Source organism: Callionymus lyra, chromosome 16 (assembly GCF_982586985.1).
Source record: "Callionymus lyra chromosome 16, fCalLyr1.hap1.1, whole genome shotgun sequence".
Lineage (NCBI taxonomy): Eukaryota > Metazoa > Chordata > Actinopteri > Syngnathiformes > Callionymidae > Callionymus > Callionymus lyra.
In genome coordinates, this window is record NC_141833.1 from 6,729,083 (window position 1) to 6,748,913 (window position 19,831).

General features: G+C 38.7%; 1 protein-coding gene across 9 annotated transcripts in view; it reads right to left on the reverse strand.

Annotated features, from left to right (window-relative positions):
* The window catches only part of tnk2b (tyrosine kinase, non-receptor, 2b), a 47,654-nt gene that overhangs the window by 3,026 nt on the left and 24,797 nt on the right, over nucleotides 1–19,831 (reverse strand). For 5 of the 9 annotated variants that reach the window (XM_087810690.1, XM_087810689.1, XM_087810691.1 and 2 more), the window contains 16 exons: nucleotides 16,995–17,175; nucleotides 16,857–16,927; nucleotides 14,206–14,475; nucleotides 13,986–14,138; nucleotides 11,990–12,153; nucleotides 10,612–10,731; nucleotides 10,303–10,429; nucleotides 10,096–10,242; nucleotides 9,010–9,104; nucleotides 8,753–8,947; nucleotides 8,605–8,690; nucleotides 8,230–8,352; nucleotides 7,667–8,094; nucleotides 5,415–6,494; nucleotides 3,797–3,892; nucleotides 292–416 (listed from right to left, as the gene is read on the reverse strand). In XM_087810690.1, the coding sequence (XP_087666816.1) occupies nucleotides 292–416; nucleotides 3,797–3,892; nucleotides 5,415–6,494; nucleotides 7,667–8,094; nucleotides 8,230–8,352; nucleotides 8,605–8,690; nucleotides 8,753–8,947; nucleotides 9,010–9,104; nucleotides 10,096–10,242; nucleotides 10,303–10,429; nucleotides 10,612–10,731; nucleotides 11,990–12,153; nucleotides 13,986–14,138; nucleotides 14,206–14,475; nucleotides 16,857–16,927; nucleotides 16,995–17,157 (3,443 nt within the window). In that variant the 5' untranslated portion in view covers nucleotides 17,158–17,175. Of the gene's footprint in view, nucleotides 1–291; nucleotides 417–3,796; nucleotides 3,893–5,414; nucleotides 6,495–7,666; nucleotides 8,095–8,229; nucleotides 8,353–8,604; nucleotides 8,691–8,752; nucleotides 8,948–9,009; nucleotides 9,105–10,095; nucleotides 10,243–10,302; nucleotides 10,430–10,611; nucleotides 10,732–11,989; nucleotides 12,154–13,985; nucleotides 14,139–14,205; nucleotides 14,476–16,856; nucleotides 16,928–16,994; nucleotides 17,176–19,831 lie in introns of those variants that run through there. The other 4 variants (XM_087810693.1, XM_087810692.1, XM_087810688.1 and 1 more) reach the window with 3 other exon arrangements.

Consider the following 19,831-nt stretch of genomic DNA (forward strand, 5'->3'; position numbering starts at 1 on the left):
TACGATTATATAAGTCAGGAGTCGTGATGAGGATCCGAGATTAAAAAAAAAACATTTTTAATTGCGAGAAAATGCATAATGATTCATAATTTTCCTTATCTTTAAGTTCTCTGCGTAAGAAAATGATTAACCACCCCGGTGGCATTTGAAAGGACGGAGAGACAATCGATGAATAAAAGGTGAAAATATAATTCCGTGATAGTTATGCAAAGCTATTCGTCGGCCTATTGTTCGCCGCAATCGCCGCCCTTCGGATTGGAAAAGTGAAGCCGCCGCGGCAAGACGAGATACCTCTGCCTCGATCCGAAGCCGTCCAGCATCTGCGTCCCGGCCAGCTCCAGGTTCCAGTCGCACATCTCCAGCAGCTTCTGACACTCGGACCGGCTCCTCAGACCCAAGCAGAACAGCTGCTCCACCTGCGGCGAGACGGGGGAAAGATATTGGACGTCTGTCAGATTAACAAGAGGAAGATGGCGGCGGCGTTCGCGGCAAACAGGGTGATAAATGGAGCCGTCGCACGCCTGGCTGTGGCTTAGTCAGGTGATCCGCAGACACTCAACACCTGCTCATAGTTATGCTGTCGATTGAGCGATGACTTCATCGCGTCGAGTCTGCCTCAGCTGTTATCTTGCACCCGAGCCCTCAAAACAAACGCTCCTGCTTCTAAATCTGTATTTGATTAACACTTCCTGTCTGACGCTGCTCTTTCTTCTCCAGGAAGATGAAGATATTCTGAGCTGAAAGGCTTTTGAATCGTCAGCCAAACTAACTAATATTAGCCGCTCTGAGTCCCTCCCGAGTCCACTTTACGTTTTTAAGCCATTTTCGTTAAATTTGATGTGTGATTTCAATAGCTAACGAAGGGCCACAGAAGATCATCTTACATGCCACAAGTGTTCTTGTGCCCTTTCTCTAAAGGAATGGCCATCCAGGAGAGGTTGGAACCATTTTTTAAGTGATTTTCATTCATTTAGAAAAAGATTCAGGATTGCTTTTGGTTAAGGTAATAGTGTGGTAGGTGATCCTCAAAACGTTGCAGGGAGGCTGACTCTAACTGCTCTATTTACGTTCTACGTTTGAACTCATCATCTAAACTTGATTAAACATCAAAATGAGATTTTCTTAAATCTGAAAATTGCCCAAAGAATAGTTTTATAGAAAAGAAATGCTGCCAAACCAACGTTCAGGTGCCAGTAGATCATGTGAACACAAAGAAAATGAGGGAAACTAAATGTATTTAAAATTGAACAATGCCAAAAAATAACTGTATTTTAAAGTGGGGAAAAAAAGACAAAGTTGGACCATGTGAACACAAAAAACTAAAAGACCAGAAAGAAATGTCAAATTTTTTAGAAAATTGTATTTTCTACAATCTAAAAGGAATGTGTTTTTTTCCCAAAATCTTTGAAACCAAAAATACAACTAAACGTGGAAAGAAAAATGGTACAAAACAATTAAAGGGATGATGGGAGAAATGTTGAAAGAAATTGGAAAATATAATTTGAAATACATTTTTAAGTCTAAAATAGAAAAGAAATTCCATAAAACCAAAATGTATGTCCCTATGGAGCATGTGAACAAAGTTTAATTAAAAATCCATTCATCTCTTTTTGAGTCGTTTCATCAATTGAGGATCAGTCTCCTTTGCAGAGGTTAATATAGTTTGAAGTATTGGTAGCAAGAGAGGAATTAATTAAAACAGAAAACTTATTTAAAGAATGGAAGGCGTCATATAATAAAAGGTCACACGGTGATATTTTATTCTTCCATAACCTTTAGTGAAAATACTTTGTCCACCCAACATAAACTCCTCTGATCATCCTTCAGGACTCTCTGGCTCAAAAGATTTTCCTTTCACATGCTTTGTTTCCCATAATTGCGTATCGTTAACATTTTAAGCCGAGTTTTGTGTTCACGAATAAAAAATAAAAACTTGGTCCACCTACTTTAAAAGACCTCGGAGCCCTGAAGTCGTCTGCCAAACACATCGTGCAGCAGATGCTCCGAGGAGGCTGCCGACAGCATCCCACTGACTTCGGGATTGTGTATTTATAGGCGGAACATCGCCATGGCAATAACCCAATTCTCCCTCAAAGGATTCCACCCAGCTTTTATGCCTCCCCCCCGCGTGAAATGATTTTTATGAAGTCAAGAATTACACTTGTAATCCTTCGGAGGTGTTCGATGTACATAAAAAGCTTTACAAGTCTTGGAGCGCGACCCGGAATGAGTCGGATCTCGGAGGAGCAGGAAAACCAGATTACTTCTCAGAGTCTCTAGAATAAATGTTTAATAAGGAACCCTTTGATGCAGTGGAACTATTATACATGAGTCAACACGGTATTAAAACCCTGAGCACTTGTTGATACCACGAGTGGAGGGATCGTCCAGATTTACTTATTTAAAAGAAGAATTTAGGAGACAAGCGAGTGAAAACTTGTATTTTCTGAAGATTTATTGTCTTCATAAACATGTTAAAACCCAAAAATTGAGGTGAAGGTAAAATAAACTTTTTTAATTGCACATTTCAGTCGAAAAACTCTTCTACCATTTGTAGCCTTTCCGAATTTTCCCAGAAACTTCTTTCTAAACGTCCTTCTCCAACTCAAACTAACCACCCAGTCGCTCCCTTCCTCCTCATTTCTATCTTTACTACATTCATGAATAAGTAGTTTTTCGCTAGTAATGTCAGTCATAATGTCAACCGTTACCAAAATCCTCTGTTTTCAACTCAAATCTCCTGAGGGATTGATTTGTGAAAGAAGGTCCAGCTAGTGGTCAAATCATTAAGCACTGGTGTATTGAACCGTCTCCCCTCGCTCCCCTTTTGAAAGGTTGGTACAAAAGGCGTATCGGACTAACAAGGACATTTCCGTTGTGAAGTTATTTTTAGGTTAATGCGTTGATAAGTCTCCTGTTTCCATGTCAACTCTACGTCGCTCTGAGTTGACGCAGGAGCTGGATCTTGAGTTGAATGACCCGGATGTACTTCCTAGTCACTCCTAATGGCAACATGAGGATCTTCAACTCTGACTGGGAAAATAGTTTGGACACCCCTGCTCTAAATCATACACCATGTATATCTATAAAAGGGACTCTAAATGGTTTGGTCTCTGTCTGGACTCATTTTTTTCTCCTCCCTTACTAAAGTAGGTCAAATATTACGCAAGTTCCAACCTTTCCAAAGTCTAAAGAAATACTAACCTAAATTTCATGGCTTTTGGATTTAACATTTATAGTTGTAATGTAATTAAAATATAATCTTTTTTCTCGTTTTTGTATCTTATAAAAAATCCCGGGCAATGCAGGGTACTTCAGATAATAGTCCTATGAAGCTTCACTTTCACTCTAACTGCTACTTTTCCTTCACATTGTTCCGCCCTGTCTGTATTCTCCTCTTCACTTCCCAACCGTTCAATACCATACACAAGCGTATACCTGGGCTGTGTTGTCTTTAAAGGAACCTCTTTGTTCTGGGATCAGAAAGAGACTTTAAAATATGTGTTCTACATGCATCCTACCATTCCATAGGTAGAAGATTGAATAATTTGCTTTGGCTCCCCCAGTGTTGGAGCAGCATAATTGCAATTTCCTGTACAATCCATCTTACAACATCTTATAGAAAACTGGACTAAGAATCATCCTTGATTTCAAGACGGTAAGGAAGTTCTCCTCTTCTCTAAACATCCAGAAAACGATGTTGAAAACATTCCACTATTAACCGATGATTTCTCTAATTATTAGAATAAACTTTATTCATCATTACTGCTCAACAGCGTGACGGCGTCTCACTCACCTTCAGGTAATGAACGGCTTTGTCAGTATTCCAGTTGTGGTTGTGGAGGGCGGCTTGGCATTCCTCTATTGTCACCCCGTGAACGGCCTCCTGCACCTGCAGCGCATGACAAACCGTCGGAAAATTGCGATTCCTCACGTGAAGTCATCACAATCATAAATACAGATTTGTTTCGGACGGCCTTCAACGTCTCGCTGTTATGCATTTGTTTTCAAAAAGTGTTTGCAATTTGTCTGAGAGGTTCATGACTAGATTATATTTTTCCTTGCAAATAATTATACTTTGAGGGGAAACAACAGTTTTAAATAGTATTTAACAACATTTTCCTTTACAAGTTTAATATAATCATATTCACATCAATGTTTAATTTCCCAAAAGTTCAAAATGTGGATCCTAATGTCATTTTTTTTTTTTCTTTAATTCAACTAACTGACTGTATTTATATACATTTATGTACGTGAAATCCTTCTGGCAAGGCCAACAAAAGTGTTAGAGATGTAATTAAGAAGTAGCTTCTAATCGTTTCAGCTGAGGATCGACTACAAAACGTGGCAGATCAATGAACAGCCATCGGTGAGTCAAACTCCAGATCAATCGGCTTCAGTTACTGTGAAGGAACCGATCACACTCTGGTTTCTCGTCTTCTGAGCTCAATAGTCAATTCTTAAAAAAAAATTGATTCGGCTCCTATTGACAGAGAAATGGTGAGGGAATAATGATTTAAAGACGGGAACAAACAATTACGGCTGTTGTTCAAATGTCGTTGATAATGAATCAATTTTTCATTATGCGTTTTTCTGCCAATGAGAAGTTGAGACTTTACGTCTGCTGCCACCTAGTGGTTAGAGTTCGGTCATCCTAAATTAATTTATATTACAGTTCAATTAGTCCGAATTAGACCTGGTCAAAGTGCGGCCCTTTTACTGTATTACTCTGAGCCACAAATGGTCAAGCCTTTATTTTGTGTTTTATGGTAAGATCAAATAAACTTATAAAGTTATTTTTTTATTTTCCCCCTTTTATGTGAAACTTTCTTATCCTTCAAAATAAATTCAAAGGGAATTAAAGGTTTTGTGCTTTGTATTAGATACAATATATTCTTAAAATTATATATATATCAAAATAAAAGGCAGGAATATCAGCAAAAGGCTTCTACAGCAGCTACAAAATTACTACTATTTTTTATTAGAAATCGTATCAGTAAGTAAGTAAGTAAGTCATTTTTATTTATAGAGCGCTTTTCCAGACCAGGGTCACAAAGCGCTTAAACAATATTCAATATAGTAAGTATATACTTAAAAGATCAAGATAAAACTGATAACACAACAGGAGTTCCAGAAAATCAAGGAAAAGCCTGAACAAATAAAAACGTCTTAAGATGTTTCTTAAAGGAGTCGGTAGATCCATCAAGCGCAAAGAGAGAGGAAGATCTTTCCAAAGGCAGGAATATCAGCAAAAGACTTCTACAGCGGCTACAAAACGACTATTATTTATCATTAGAAATCGTATCAGGGTATCTTTTTGATCATTATTTCATTATCATGCATTTTCACATACTGTATAACGACAATAAAGAGTCTCTGATCTGCTGTATAAAAGGTTGTGAGTGAGGTCTTACCATTCTGACCCGGTCCACAGGGGTTCCTCCTTCCGTCCTGGTACAAGTAGCAGCGCCCACTGGTGGCGTTTGCCCGTCTAACGAAACGCAAGATTGACCGCCCTTCGTCCCCGACCGTGACCCGCCCAGACTGCTGTTATTATTGGAGGAGAAATTAGCCTTGAGTTCGCTCTGTTGCACGTGTCCCTGGAGGGTCTGGCTGCTGACCACCATGGGTCTGACCGTGGCCGTGTTTGCCTGCCGCCTGCCGTCCTCGGCGCCGCCGTGGAGGTTCTCCGCTTCCCTGAAGAAGCGATCATAGCGGTCAAGGTACGGCGGTCGCTCGGGCAGGAGGTAATAGTGCGTGTTACTGACTTTACGTCCGTCGCGGACGATGGGGAGGATGCAGGGGCCCTTGTTGGCGAGGTCTTTCCCTTGGACTAGTTTGGGAGCAGCATACTTTGGGTCGGCGCAGAAACTGTGTGTGGTGGGCATCGGTTTCCCCGGCGAGGTGGAGAGGTAGGAGTGTGTCTGGGGGCAGGAGGTCAGAGGAACTTGCATGGCGCTGGGGCTGACGGAGTATAGTTTTGGTTGGCCAGCGACTAGACCCATGGGACTGGGAGTTCTGGAGTTCGGTTGAGACAGAGGGTCTCTGGGAGGTATCTGGGGCGGGCGGTCCGGTTCGCCGACTGAAAGATCTTCTGGTGTTGGGGACAGAGAGAGGTCACGTGACCAACGAGCAGAGGAGTAATCCCCCTTTTTCATGGGACGAGGGGGGATGGGCACCCGGGGAGGAATCTGAGGTTTGTCCTCAGCGGAGTAGGTCTGTCCGTCCGGGGTCTGGTGAGGAGACCCTGAGCGGCTGAGGGCGGCAGGCACATTGAGACGCCTCATGCACTCCTGCTGGAGCTCCTGGAAGATCTCCGCCGACTGGGAGAAAGAGGTAGATGGGGCGTGACTCTGCTTGTTGGGAAGAAACAGGTTGTCCTCCAAACCCGGAGCTCTGGAGACGTGGCTCACGACCTCCAGGCTGTGGTGGTCCTCGGAGGGATCTCGTGATTCTTCCTCTTGAGGTTGTTCCAAGCTGTTGATGGACGTCACCTTATGGGACACAGAGTTCAAATGTTAGTCACTATGGACTCAATGTTAGTTCACTTAAACTCCACTCAGCAGGAAGATGTCTTTTTCAAGGACAAACACTGATGCCAGGGTGACACCTACTGGCCGGTGAATGACATATAAAATGTTGTTTTATAGCAACATTTTTAACTCTAAATTATTATTTGGTTGAATTTAGACCCATTAACACAAAATACGGTACGCAAAGAAAAACAACAATGAGTTATTTTATCAAATTGCCAAAATGTATAAAATACATTTTAAAAGGCCACACTTTTTTTTTTAAATAAAAATAAATTTATAATAATTGTAATTAGCATAATTACACGGAGCCCCAACATTTATTTTTTTTACCCTGTCATGTCTGGGTCTCTGTATTAATAAGGGTTTAACTAATTTGTTAGTTAACCTTAAATTTCAACCTTTCAATATACAGATTATTGAATAAAAACAAATTCACCATTTCTTTAAAGAATCTATTAAATTGAATTATTCAATAAAAATAATGGAAACCAAATAAATAAAAACATTATAGATTTAAATTATATAATTTAAGATAAAGCAAAACATTTCAATACATCAATTATTGATTTAGATTATTTAATAAGACGCTCTGCATTTAAATATATAAATTATTGATTTAAATTCAACATTTCAATACATCAATTATTGATTTAGATTATTTAATAAGACGCTCTGCATTTAAATATATAAATTATTGATTTAAATTCAACATTTCAATACATCAATTATTGATTTAGATTATTTAATAAGACGCTCTGCATTTAAATATATAAATTATTGATTTCAATTCAACATTTCAATACATCAATTATTGATTTAGATTATTTAATAAGACGCTCTGCATTTAAATATATAAATTATTGATTTCAATTCAACATTTCAATACATAAATGATTGAATTCAATGATTCAATAAAATAAATCAACATTTCAGTATTTAAATTATTGATTTCAATTCAACATTTCAATACATAAATGATTGAATTCAATGATTCAATAAAATAAATCAACATATCTATATTTAAATTATTGATTTAAATTATGAATTAAAAACATATTAAACCTTTAAATACCGAATAATTAAATGCTTTAAAAAATTTCATTGATCGGATGTTTGATTGAGTTTCTCACCTCTAAATCATCTTCATCCTGGGCGACGTCATCGTAGGCTGGAGGTGGAGGCAGAGGTCGGGCGTCCCAGTCCACCACTGGCGTTGGGTGAAGAGGACGAGGCAGAGACCTCGATGGACTCTGAGGTGGCGTCCGGTCCAAGATATTTTCACCTCCCAGCGCCAACTTTGCCAGTAGAGGAATCGGGATCTGGACCACTGGGGAGGGGGACGGATCGGGGGCCGGGGGGGGCTCCTCCCCAAAGTCTATGAGGGACACTTCGACGCCGGGGTGGTTGACGGTTCTGCCGTTTCCCTGCTTGGAAGCAGAAACCCAGGCGGCAGGTTTAAGTTTCAGACCTTTGACTGAACAGGTTTTCCTCAGAGCTGATCTTTTCAGTCCCGCCGAGTTCAGATCCTCGTCTTCGTTCACTGGATCATAGGTCGGCTCTGGAATTACAAACGCAGGTGATCAAAATTCTTGGATGACATAGAAAATCAGAAAAAAAAGCATCTAAAGAGGTTTAAAACACGAATGAAATGACAACTGAAATCACGGCAAACACGATCAATCACAGGATGTACCTTTGAGCAGCGGAGCTAGGAGGGAACAGAGGGGACAGGAGCAATGTGTGAGGAGCTGCTGAGAGAAACCACACTTACTCTTGAACAAGACGGCCGGCTGAGGAGGTCGGGGGGGAGGCTCCTCTGGAAATTAAGATTTCAAATATTGCCAACGACAGCGGAAAAAAAAAGGAGAAAAGAGGAAAGAAAACAATCGATAAGAAATATTAGCAAAAGTCATTATGGGGTTGAATTTGGACGTGTTAAAGCGAAAAATGGAAAGAATAGAAATACAAATAATTGGGGCAAATGGAGTATTCGTTGTTATACAGTCAGAGAGTTTTTTAATAATGACACATGGAGGGAATTATTATCATGAAATTATTATTGACTCACTTTTGGCTCGTCCAGGCAGCAGCGTGGGCCGAGAAGAGTCTACGCTCAGCACGTCAGGAGGGTCCATAGGATTCCCGAGGTACAGTCTAAGAGGAAATGTATATCAAAAATCTTATATCCCCTGATGTATGAAGTGTGTGATTCTTACTCGTCGATCCTGTCGGGGTAGCCCCAGCACCGGTGAGGGTTACTGTCGCCGTGGCCCGTGTGGATGAAGCTGTTCTTCAGCGGCCGGCTGATGTCGTGAGCCGACAGACCCGCGACGGAGGTCACCACGTTCCTGGGAAACTGCCCGACCTTGAGGGTGCGCTTGTTTTGACCTCGCCACCAGAAGTTCTCCGCCCTGAAAGGTAGAAGCAGCCGTTGATATCGCAAGTCGATCGTTTTAACATTTTTGAGACTCACCTGCCCTCGATTATAGTGATGACGTCATTGAGTTGGATCAGAAGTTTGTCGGGCTCGTTGAAGTCTTGCAGAGCGCTCATGTCAGTCGGCATCGTCTTAAGACACATACAGTAAGAATCAGAATCAGCTTTATTCGTCAATTAAATGTTGACCATATACACATCATTCAGTGTTTTTTTTCAAACAGGAGATAGAATCGAAATAATTCGAAAAAAATATATTTTAAAACATGGAAAGTAGAACAAAAACTTCTTTTTTTTAATAATATACGAGTCTTCTATTAGGATGAATAAAAAAACACAAAAGCTAAGATAGTAAATACTGCGTCATATTGAGTATGATATTTAATTTGAAAATTTAAAGTGCCACTATCAGCGTCTATATAACCAAAATAAAATAAAAAAACATGGCCATGTGTCAAAAAACTATTCCTTTATTCTTCCCTCATTGGGAAAAATGTAATCGTCTGAAGCGAAAGTTAATAGGAAAAAAGATTAATAAACAATAACAGAATTGTAATAAATATAATAATGCTGAATATACCAACAACCAAAATAAAACAAACGGAGAATGAGTGCAACAATAATAAATGCTAATGATGCTATTGCTAAAAAACATTATTTTCGGAACCTGTATAAGAATTTTGTAAAAAGGAAGAATTGCCTCAATACTTGAGCAACATAAAAAAAATAATTTAGTTCATTGATTTTTTTATTTCTTATATTTTTTGCATACCATTTTCCAAAAAGGTGTATATATTGTACAACGTCCGAAAGAGGGCAGTGAAGCATCTTTGTCAAGACATAAGACACAAAAAAAAAACTAAAAAGAAAGAAACGATGTTTAAAATCTCAAGGTACTTTTTTATATTTTCTTATATATATTAAAGGCGTTATCATTCCTCACGAAAATAACAGGGAAAAAAACCTCCCTATTGTTGGGTTTTAGGGACTAGAGATATAAAAAAAAAGCTAGTTTCCACAGGATCTTTGACCTCATAAGGGCCACATCAATACAGTCCAAGGGCCGTGTGTGGCCCCCGGGAGCAGGTCTTTATAAAGTATAAAAAAGTAAAAACTTGCAAACCTCCAACAGAAATTCCCTTAAGGCGACAAACGTGGGCCTGTCGTCTGCCTTCTGAGCCCAGCACTGCAGCATGACGTCGTAGATGTCCTGAGCACAGTCGTCGGGTTTGGACAGACGTTCACCTTCTTTATCGATCTTGTGCAGGATCTGAAAAAGCAACAGATGGGTCAGTAAGATCAACATGAAGTCCTTTTTCTTCTTCTATACCTGACTCCCATTCAGGCCCAACCAAGGCTCCTGGCCGTGAGTAAACATCTCCCACAGAGTGACTCCAAACATCCAGGTGTCTGTGGCATGAGAGAACGTTCTGGTCTTCAAACTCTCAGGGGCACACCTGCACAAACAAACACCTGGTCAGAAAGATCTAAGACAACTTTAACAAACAACTACAAATTGTGTTTTTGAAGGATTAGATGTATTATCAAGTATAATACCAACTGCTCATAAGTATTTGCACTGAAACAAATATTAATATAATAAAGATGTTTATGGAAGCTGAATAACGTATTCACTCACCAGGCGAATGGAACCTTGCGGTGCTCCTGCATGACGTAGTGTTCGTGGTTGTTCGGCAGCGCCCTCATGAGGCCGAAGTCTCCAATTTTTATTCTGTGCACTGAAGCGAGCAGAATGTTTCTGCCAGGACACACAAAAAAAATATTAGTTACGCATAATCTTAAAGTGGGTCATGAAGATTAACAGTTCTGATAGTCAAATACTTGAAAGTGTAATATTAAGTTTTCAGGTTAAAAACCCTGGTACTATTATTCAGATAAAATTACGTCTAAGTGAAATTTAAAAAAAGCTTAATCTTTAATAAATATTAAAATAATTATTTGTTCAATGATATACAAACTTTTTTTTCCAGTCATTTAGACTCTTGTTCTTTACAGCAGGAGTCCCCAAACGATTTAATAATAATAATTCATTTTATTTTGAGGAGCCTTTCTTAACACTGAAACACTCAGGCACAAAAACACAATTAAAATATTAAGACGCATAAAAACATAATTGTAACACAGTGAGAAGGTGCAATAAAAAGATTTAAATTATGTGTAATATGTTTTAAGATGTGATTTATGGGTAAATGAGTCCATGTTTCGGAGTTCAGGTGGCAGTGAGTTCCAAAGACACCATTGTAAACATATTTTGAGGGCAGAATAACCAAAAATATGGGAGCTTCAACTTTTTGCGACTATCCTGATCAGTGTCTTTGTGGTGTTTTAAATAAAGTTAACCATTTTATTTATAATACTACAATATGTATTTACATTTGTTATTCAAGCTTAAAAAATTTCAAAGGTTATTTAGATTTTTTTTTTTTAAAGAAACTTAAAGAAAACATTCTATGGAATCAGCTAACTTATGAGTAAGTAGTTAAAACATACTAAAAGTTTAATACACACTAATCCAATCAAAGCTTTTAAGATGTTCTTTGCCTAAATTTGACCTGAACATCTTTAAAAGCAATAATATCCAAAGCTGGAGTTGCTACGCCTTGAGATTAAGAATAAGCTTTAAAATCCACATTTTCAGTAGAATGGCGAGTTTAAATGTATCCGTTTATACCAGCCAAACTTCAAACATTAAAAAAGGCAAACTTTAGGCCCATAACTTTAATCCGTTTATATTTAAATGTGATGCAATACCATAAAAGGGTTTTAAAGGCTCTCCTGTAGAACCCAGAGAGCCGATGTTTTAATTCAAGTGAGAAAGACCTAAAACAACCTCATACAAGTGGCCAAACAGTGAGTCACTTGTACTCAGTTGCCGAGCGATGGGCTATAAATGTATGGGTGGAGGAGAAGTGAAGAGGCAAAAGCGATATAAATAATTCAAGCGGCTGGTACTGAGCAAATTAAGTGAAGGCACTATAACAATAGTGACAAGATACCTGGCCGCCAGGTCTCTGTGGATGAACCTCCTCTGCTCCAGGTAGGCCATGCCACAGGCCACCTGCACCGCATACTGGCACAAGGTGTGGATCAGAACTGGTCCTTGTGGCCGAACACATCGTAACCTCTCCAGCAGGGAACCCAAGGGAGCCAACTCCGTCACCTTCGGGACAACAATCGAGGATAAGAGGAGAACAAGAACCCAAACGGAACCATTGAGTAAATTAATGAGCGCAAACTATCGAGGACAACTTATTTTTGGTTCTTTCCCGTCTTACATTCTCCACAGTTTCCTGAGACCTCCTGCTTTTACACAAAGGCCCATTGAGCATAGGTTTGTGCTTGTGTTACGGGTGTGACTTTATTTGTCCCGAAGTTCTGACATCATGTCTCAGTGCATACAGGAAATGATCCGAAAAGAGAGAGAAAAAATAGCAGCTCATAAACCTGCCAGGGTGTCAGTGACAAGACCCACATGACTCCACATATTTCGTACACAGTCTTTTTCTACTCATCCAGGCTCCTAACTTGTATAATACGAATATTTTTTTTTTGGACAAAAAGTATAATATAAATAATATGCTCAACATATATATGTTTAACAGTACATTGTGTAAATGGGAAGAAAAAAAAAGAAGAAAATTACTTAAATGGGTTGAATATGGTGATAAAAAAATTGACTTTTAATATCAAGCGGAATGTCCAGGTATTTATTAAATTCCAGTTCCTAAACTTACACTATATGGATTCATGCATGTATTTTATCTCACACTTAATGGAATAGTTCACCTAAACTTTAAATTAATCTTCTACTCATCCTCATGTCGACTAAGTGTAGGGATTTCTTTTTAGAATAAACTGTTCTTTTTTAGAGTTATAGACAAAATGTAAGTCAGTTTTTAACTTAGAAACTGATGCTCAGTTGTCTTTGTCTTCATCTTCGTCCAAAAAGACATTTAAAAACATCCAAATACTTCCATACAGCTCGTCTGTAACGTCCCTTTTGTATTGAGGCTTCCTCATGAATGTTTTCGAAAAGAAAATTCAATATGTCTATATTTTAAAGTTGTTTGTAGCAGAAGTTTCTCAGTCTCTCAGTTCCTGCTTGACGTCTTTCCTCATTAAGACACATTGCCAAGTGTGCGCACACATAAGATTTAGGCTGCTAGCCTAAAAATAACTTTAAATTAAGACTTGTTTAATTTTTACCAGAGCAATTTATTTTGTCGAGTCTTCAATACAAGATGGACTTTATAGACGAGCACCACGCAGATACATGGAGGTGTTTCATTTTTGGACGAAGATGAAGCTTGCCTAGCAGCTAGCCTAGCAACGTCTGCTAAAAACTAACTTGAAATATAGACTTGTTTAAAAAGAAATTACGGAACAATTCAATACAAGATGGACGTTGAAGATGATCAGAATGGAGGTATTTGGATGTTTTAAGTGTCTTTTTGGATGCTAAAGACAACTGAGCTCCAGTCACTACATTGATATATGTATATATGATATATTGCTTATAACTCTAAAAAAGAAGTGATAACTCCAATATATCCAAACCATTAGTCAACATGACAGAGAGTAGAAAATGAGTGAAGCTTGAATTTTGGGAGAATTATCGCTTTAAACTTGAGGAACAATAATGTCCAATCATCTTTTCAAATAAAAAACATTTCTTTCTAATTTGTTTAAAGTCCAAGTCTAAACTTCTAAACCAACTCTTTGTCCCACTCCCTCTCATTGAACACAATCACACATCATCCAAACTCCTTCTGCTTTCTGGAACAGATTGCGTTATTAACCATTTTAAAAATAGTATATATTGTCCAGGAGTTATTGTACTGATGCTCAAACGTAACTCTTGACGCAGGTGAAACCGGTCTGTGTTTAGGTGGGAGCTACTGAAACACTTGGCAGTTTATGAGCACAGGATCATCAATGGAAGGGTTTATACGTTTGTGAATTCATTGCTATGTGAATGAGTGTGTCCACTACCATCTTCATGGGGTGTGTGAGCACCACACCGTAGAGGCGAATGAGATTCTGATGGTCCAGGGAATGCATGGCGTTAACCTCACAGGTGAAGTCTTCCAAAGCGTCCGGCTGGTTGAGCACATCCGTCTTCAGACACTTGACGGCCACGTTGAGCTGGAAAGAAGAAAAAAAAATACCATTAATATTTGACTTAAATCCATCATTCAGACATCTCACTCACCACTGTGCCAGCAGGCGTCAACCACTCCCCTCGCTTCACCACGCCAAAAGATCCGTCCCCGAGTTTCTCCAGCAGAGTCAGGTCCTTCTCCGGGATGAGGCAGGTCAGAGCTTGCTGCTGGCCGTCCACGGGTGAGCACCCGCCGCTCTGCGAGGTCATGACCTCCTCGCCGAGACCGAGGGGAGCGGTGGGAGACAGCTTACGGAAGGACGCCGCCGACTGACCCTGATGAGGGAAGTCATTTTCATCGGGACGTTTGCCACTGAACACCTTAGGGAGACAAGAACAAGGACGAATGTTTCAGTCAGACAGGATGAATTAAGAAAAAGGCTGGAAAAAAAAGCTTTTACACAATAAGAGGAGGTAGAATTTTAGGAAATGTGATCATGACTGCGTGTTTTTGAGTGTTTTTGAGCAGCTGCGAACTTCAGATTGCGAGTCAGCTGCTAGGTATATACAAAAGCACACACACAGACAGAGACACACACATGGCTTGTCAGCGAGAGACACAAAAAAGGTCCTGACAGAATCAATCAGCAGATAGGAAGTTCTCATTTAGTGCGACTATTAAATTAGGCGACCTGCATACTTTCTGTGTTTTCCATTCCACTCAGTTTTATCTCCAACACCACAAACACCTCGTCCCGAGAATTGTACTTTGTTATTTTAAAGATTATGTAAGTAAAATGGTTAAAAAAAAAAAAGTACTCTTCTATCTCTTATGTTTTTTATCAAAAAAGAATTGATATATATTTTAAATCAACGTTTATTTCTAGCTATTATTCTTAAATTGACAATAACTAGAATCTCTATAAACTTAACCCGAACTTTATTTATTTTCAGTCGGGACAGAGGTCTCCTCATCCTCCTGACCATCACCACAAAACACTTTAGAGTATATTCAACAATTTATTTTAAGATTTTACTTTCTTGGTCCGTGTACAGTTTCATCTGTGAAATGCACTATTGTAGCATAAGAAATAGAATGTTACAGGAAAGCATAAAGAAAAGTGAGACTGGGGTACACTTACTACCTAATAAAGTGCTTAATAATCATAATTCCTATAAAAAATATATAATAAAAGCAACATTTTAATAGATTCAAGCGGATTTAATCACACGTTCTTATGGTTATTCCCAAAAGGGGTGAAGAGGGACTGAAAGAGGAGTTTAAATGCAAACAATAATAACCTTTATATCTAGTACAAAATGTCTAACCCTTATTTGACTAACCCTTGAGTATGTCAGAGTCCAAAAACAAATGTGTTTGACGTATCCCTTGTGTGGCCTCTGGGTCAATCTTTTTTTAGACCTACGGGTCACCTTGACCCTGAGATAACACAAGGGTTGAAAGAGCTATAGGCTACATCATATACACATGATGTAAACTCCTGCACTAGTTAAGTATTTGAGTCGTTCCAAAATTCCACAGTGAAGTAATTATTGGGTGACAAACAAAGCTCAGTAGCCAGTAATGGTGTCGTAGCTCCAAAGAGGGGTGTCAATAAACCCCTGGTGTGGGACATATTTAACACTCCAAATATAAACAGTAGCAGTCAGTGTGTGGTTTCACATGCACGGCGGACCAGACATGACATAATGCCACAGACCTTTAAAAAAAAAAAACATGTCTGTCGCTGCTCTGTGTACTAATAGGTGTTCTTGGCTGAGTGGATTGCAAATAGAGGGGCTGGACATTCTTAATATTCTGGTGCTGGCAGACGGGGACACCTTCACACACACACCTTTGAAAGCACACACTCTCGGTCGGAAGGAAACTGATTACAGTGGCTGTAAATAAAGCTGGAGGTAGAAGCAGACGGCAAGTAATTATAGACAGTATTTTGACTATACTTGCGATTTTGTTTGCCACCGAGTCCTGTGACTGGACCATTGTCTGGACATTCGCTCATAGAAATGTACAGTTTATTTTTATTAACAACAAATAAATAAAGTAAGTAAACAAGTATTTTAAGCTTTACAGTTTGGTTTAATTAACTTGGAAGGAAAGTATTTTTGTTGTTTATTTACATGTTAAACGACAGACAACAGTGACATAAAAACAACTATGGGAAATGGAAAATAAGGAAAGTACGCCATTACGCAAATTCGTTTTTATGATATATAACTTTTTATTTTAAAAACTAGCTGATATAACCATGTTGTCGGGCTGTTTTTTTATACCAAGACATCTTAGGCTGGTATTTCTGACGAGATGTATGCATTAATATATGTACGTCTAATTAGAACAATCATAGGGGTCTTTAGCTACCATTTCCAGTTACAAAAGTAGTAGAAATTCTGGATTTTTTTTTCTCAATTATTTAATATATAAAAGTTATAAATTCATCAATATTGAATGTATTTGTACAGCCATAGGGGCCACAGTGAAATAAATCATAAATAGGTGAAGATTGTGATTCATTTAAAATTTAATGAATCCCTTAGAAAAGCCAAGTTAAAGGAGGCGGACACCCTGAAAAATGTAGGTATTCTCAATAAACCTTTGTATTTTTTTTTTAACTGTGGGAGGAAACCGGAGTGCCCAACACAAACACAGGGAAGAGATACAAGCTGCAGTTTATTACAAAGATAAATGCAAATGTATATTATTATTTATTTTATTTAATTTTCCTTGTTCCGAGCCTCACCTTGCTCATCCAGGACTTGCGCTTGCACATGGCTTTCCTCCTTTTCACCGCCTCCCAGAGTCGTCTCTGCCCTGAAGACGGAAGACGAAACTCGGGTTAAAATAAGAGAAGAACAACGTCGCCGTGACGAAGTCTCACCCGGTCGCCCCATGCCGATCTTCTCCAGGTCTTCGTTCTTGACGTAGTCGAAGTGAGACAGGCGCGTGACGTTGAGGTCGTCTCTGATTCGCAGGAGGTACTGCTGCAGCTGCACCTCCATCAACAGCTCCAGCAGCCATTCTGTGCCCTCCTCGCACTGCATGCTGCTGCTGCCCAGCTTCTGCAACAAGAACCGGTCCAAGGTAAGTGACACAAAAGTCACAACATTTCTCTCTGAGATTTGCTCAGAAATGTAACGGAGCATCTGGTTATTGGATTGCTGGTTGAAGCGGAGGCTCATGAGTACCCGAGGGTCAGCGATACAGTTTGAAGGATCTAAGCATCGAGGTACCGCAGCTCCAGTTGCTCAGAAATGTTGAACACGTGTGGATTCGCAATTCGAGCTTATCAGTTGGATTATACAAACCATGCCGTCCACTGGCTTTCCTTCCTGGCCGGGACCACTTAAAACTCCACTTACGCTCGAGAGGTTTTCCGTGTGATGCTACTATATCAAATGTTAGTACATAAGTGTCAGATATACCAACTATATTTTCTGAAACTTGAGAAGAAAATCAGGGGGGAAAAAAAAAAGATGTCTTTAATGTGCACTGACTGACAGGAGGACCTTTGCGGTTACAGCCGGGGGTCACGGGGGTCTTTCTACGACATCATAATGAGAAACTTCCTGTGTCGGCTAAGAGAAGGTTAGAAAGGCTGTGATGAATGTCATAGAGGTCACGGTCTCTACTAAATAGGCAGGAAGTTCACTTCCTGCTGCTTTATAGCTTTGACTATGACGAAAGGTACATGCTTTTTATCGTTTCAACTGAGACAGACACTATCCTGTGATCTTAATAATTAAAAAACATGAATGGATTAACCTTTTTTGGTTTGTTTCACAAACAGGTTAAGATGTTAGAAATGGAGCATATTTTGAATTGATAAAAATCATAATTTAACAAACTCTAAAAGGTGTGCTCTACTTGAAGCATAATAATAGTCATTTTATTTCAATTCAAATTAAATAAGCTTTGGCTTTTTATATATTTGCCGAGTTTTTTTTAACCATTGTTCAACAACTAATTACACATAAAAGAGATTAAAAGTATTAGAGTATGTTAGAACTGTGTGCACATGTCTCAGAGCTTCTGCTCATCTGTACCCCTTGTGGACGGGTGACTTGTCCAGGGGGCCCCCCTACATATCGCACCGTGTAACCAGGTCTTACCACTGGTGACCCCACTCAGGAAATAAGCCGAGGATAGTGAATGAATGAATACCACAAACTTTCTCAAGTATATCACTAAAAATGTCAAAATTGTCAAAAAAGTGCGACCCTGGGGCCAAGTATTACACAGATACAACACTGTAGTCCATGTGTACTGTCAACACCTTCCAGTGTTGTTTATAACAACAACAAATAAATTAAAAATATAAATAAATGCATAAAAATAAATCTAAATGAATGCAAAAACAAATGAATAAAATTATCTAAAAATAGAACTTGTACTTATAATTCAACCAGAAAATTGAAAATAAATAAAATTCCTAAATTTGTAAGGAAACTTTTTTTCAACTAAACAAAATGAGATAACTTTATATGGTTTGGCCACCCTGGTTAAAATACTCATCACTGGTTTAACTTAAAGATTACTGAAAGTAAATTGATGATGATAACAGGAAAGGGATCAGATTTTAAAATATTGGTGCTGTTCTAAATTGCCATCTGGATCCATTACTATTTTGAAGGAATCATCCACTTCTATGCTGCTATGATGTTCTGTACAATGTGTTCTCCCTACACAAGGAGACTTTCCTGGTATTATTGACGTCAACATTTCATCACCAACATGGCAGATCTCGCAGCAGGAAACGTAACGGTGGCAAACCAAATTATATAGTGAGGTTACCTTATTGTCATTACCAGGGCTTTAACCTTAACTTAACTCCATAATACATATGAAAATATAGCGTTTTATTTGTGCAGCAAATGAAGGATGGTCTATAGTTTCTCTGAAAGCTCCTTTCTTTGGTCAGACAAACAACTCATAATAAGCAGCTGCAAGCATAAAACTCTGGTCAACAGATGGTTTTAACCTCCAATCCACAGGAGGAAAAAAAAGAAGAAAAAAAGTAAATTTCCCATCTTAAAATAACAACAAATCTCTACTCGGTTTGACTTTTCTGCAAAACTAGTACACCATGTTTCCTGTGGAGGTAACAAGTGTGTGTCACTTCACTGAACAGTGCCAAAGACGTGCAGAGCTTCCTCGTAAAACTCTTCACACGTCAGGACGATATTTGGAGCGTCGGTCATCGAAATCAAGTTCAGGAGAAGACGGATGGATTCAATCTCAGTTTGGTCGAGTGGTTGAGAATATTGGTAGAGTTATGAGGAGTCTGAAGAACATAACATTGCATATAACCTTTGTTGGTTAACCATCAAAAGATATTCTTAAATATGAAATGTAATCCGTTGTCGTTTAGCTTGTGCATAGATCAGGTCAGAGGTGGATGAATCAATTCCCTAAAATTGGGGTTTGTTAAGCAAAAAGATAAAAAAGAAAATAAAAACATGCAAGTAACAAGAAAAAAACTGATAAAATAATAATTAAATTATTATATTATTTATTATTAAAATATCTTACAGGTTGCCCAGGTAGATTTTGATATTGATTTTCTAGCATTTTATTAAAAGATTTGCTTTATTTGTTTAAAGGAGAAAAACACTACTACCAAAAGTACTACCAAATATATATATTTTAAATCAATGAATATGACTGAGGAAGTGATCATGAAGTCAGTTGTCAGGAACATGACTACAGGATTATTAT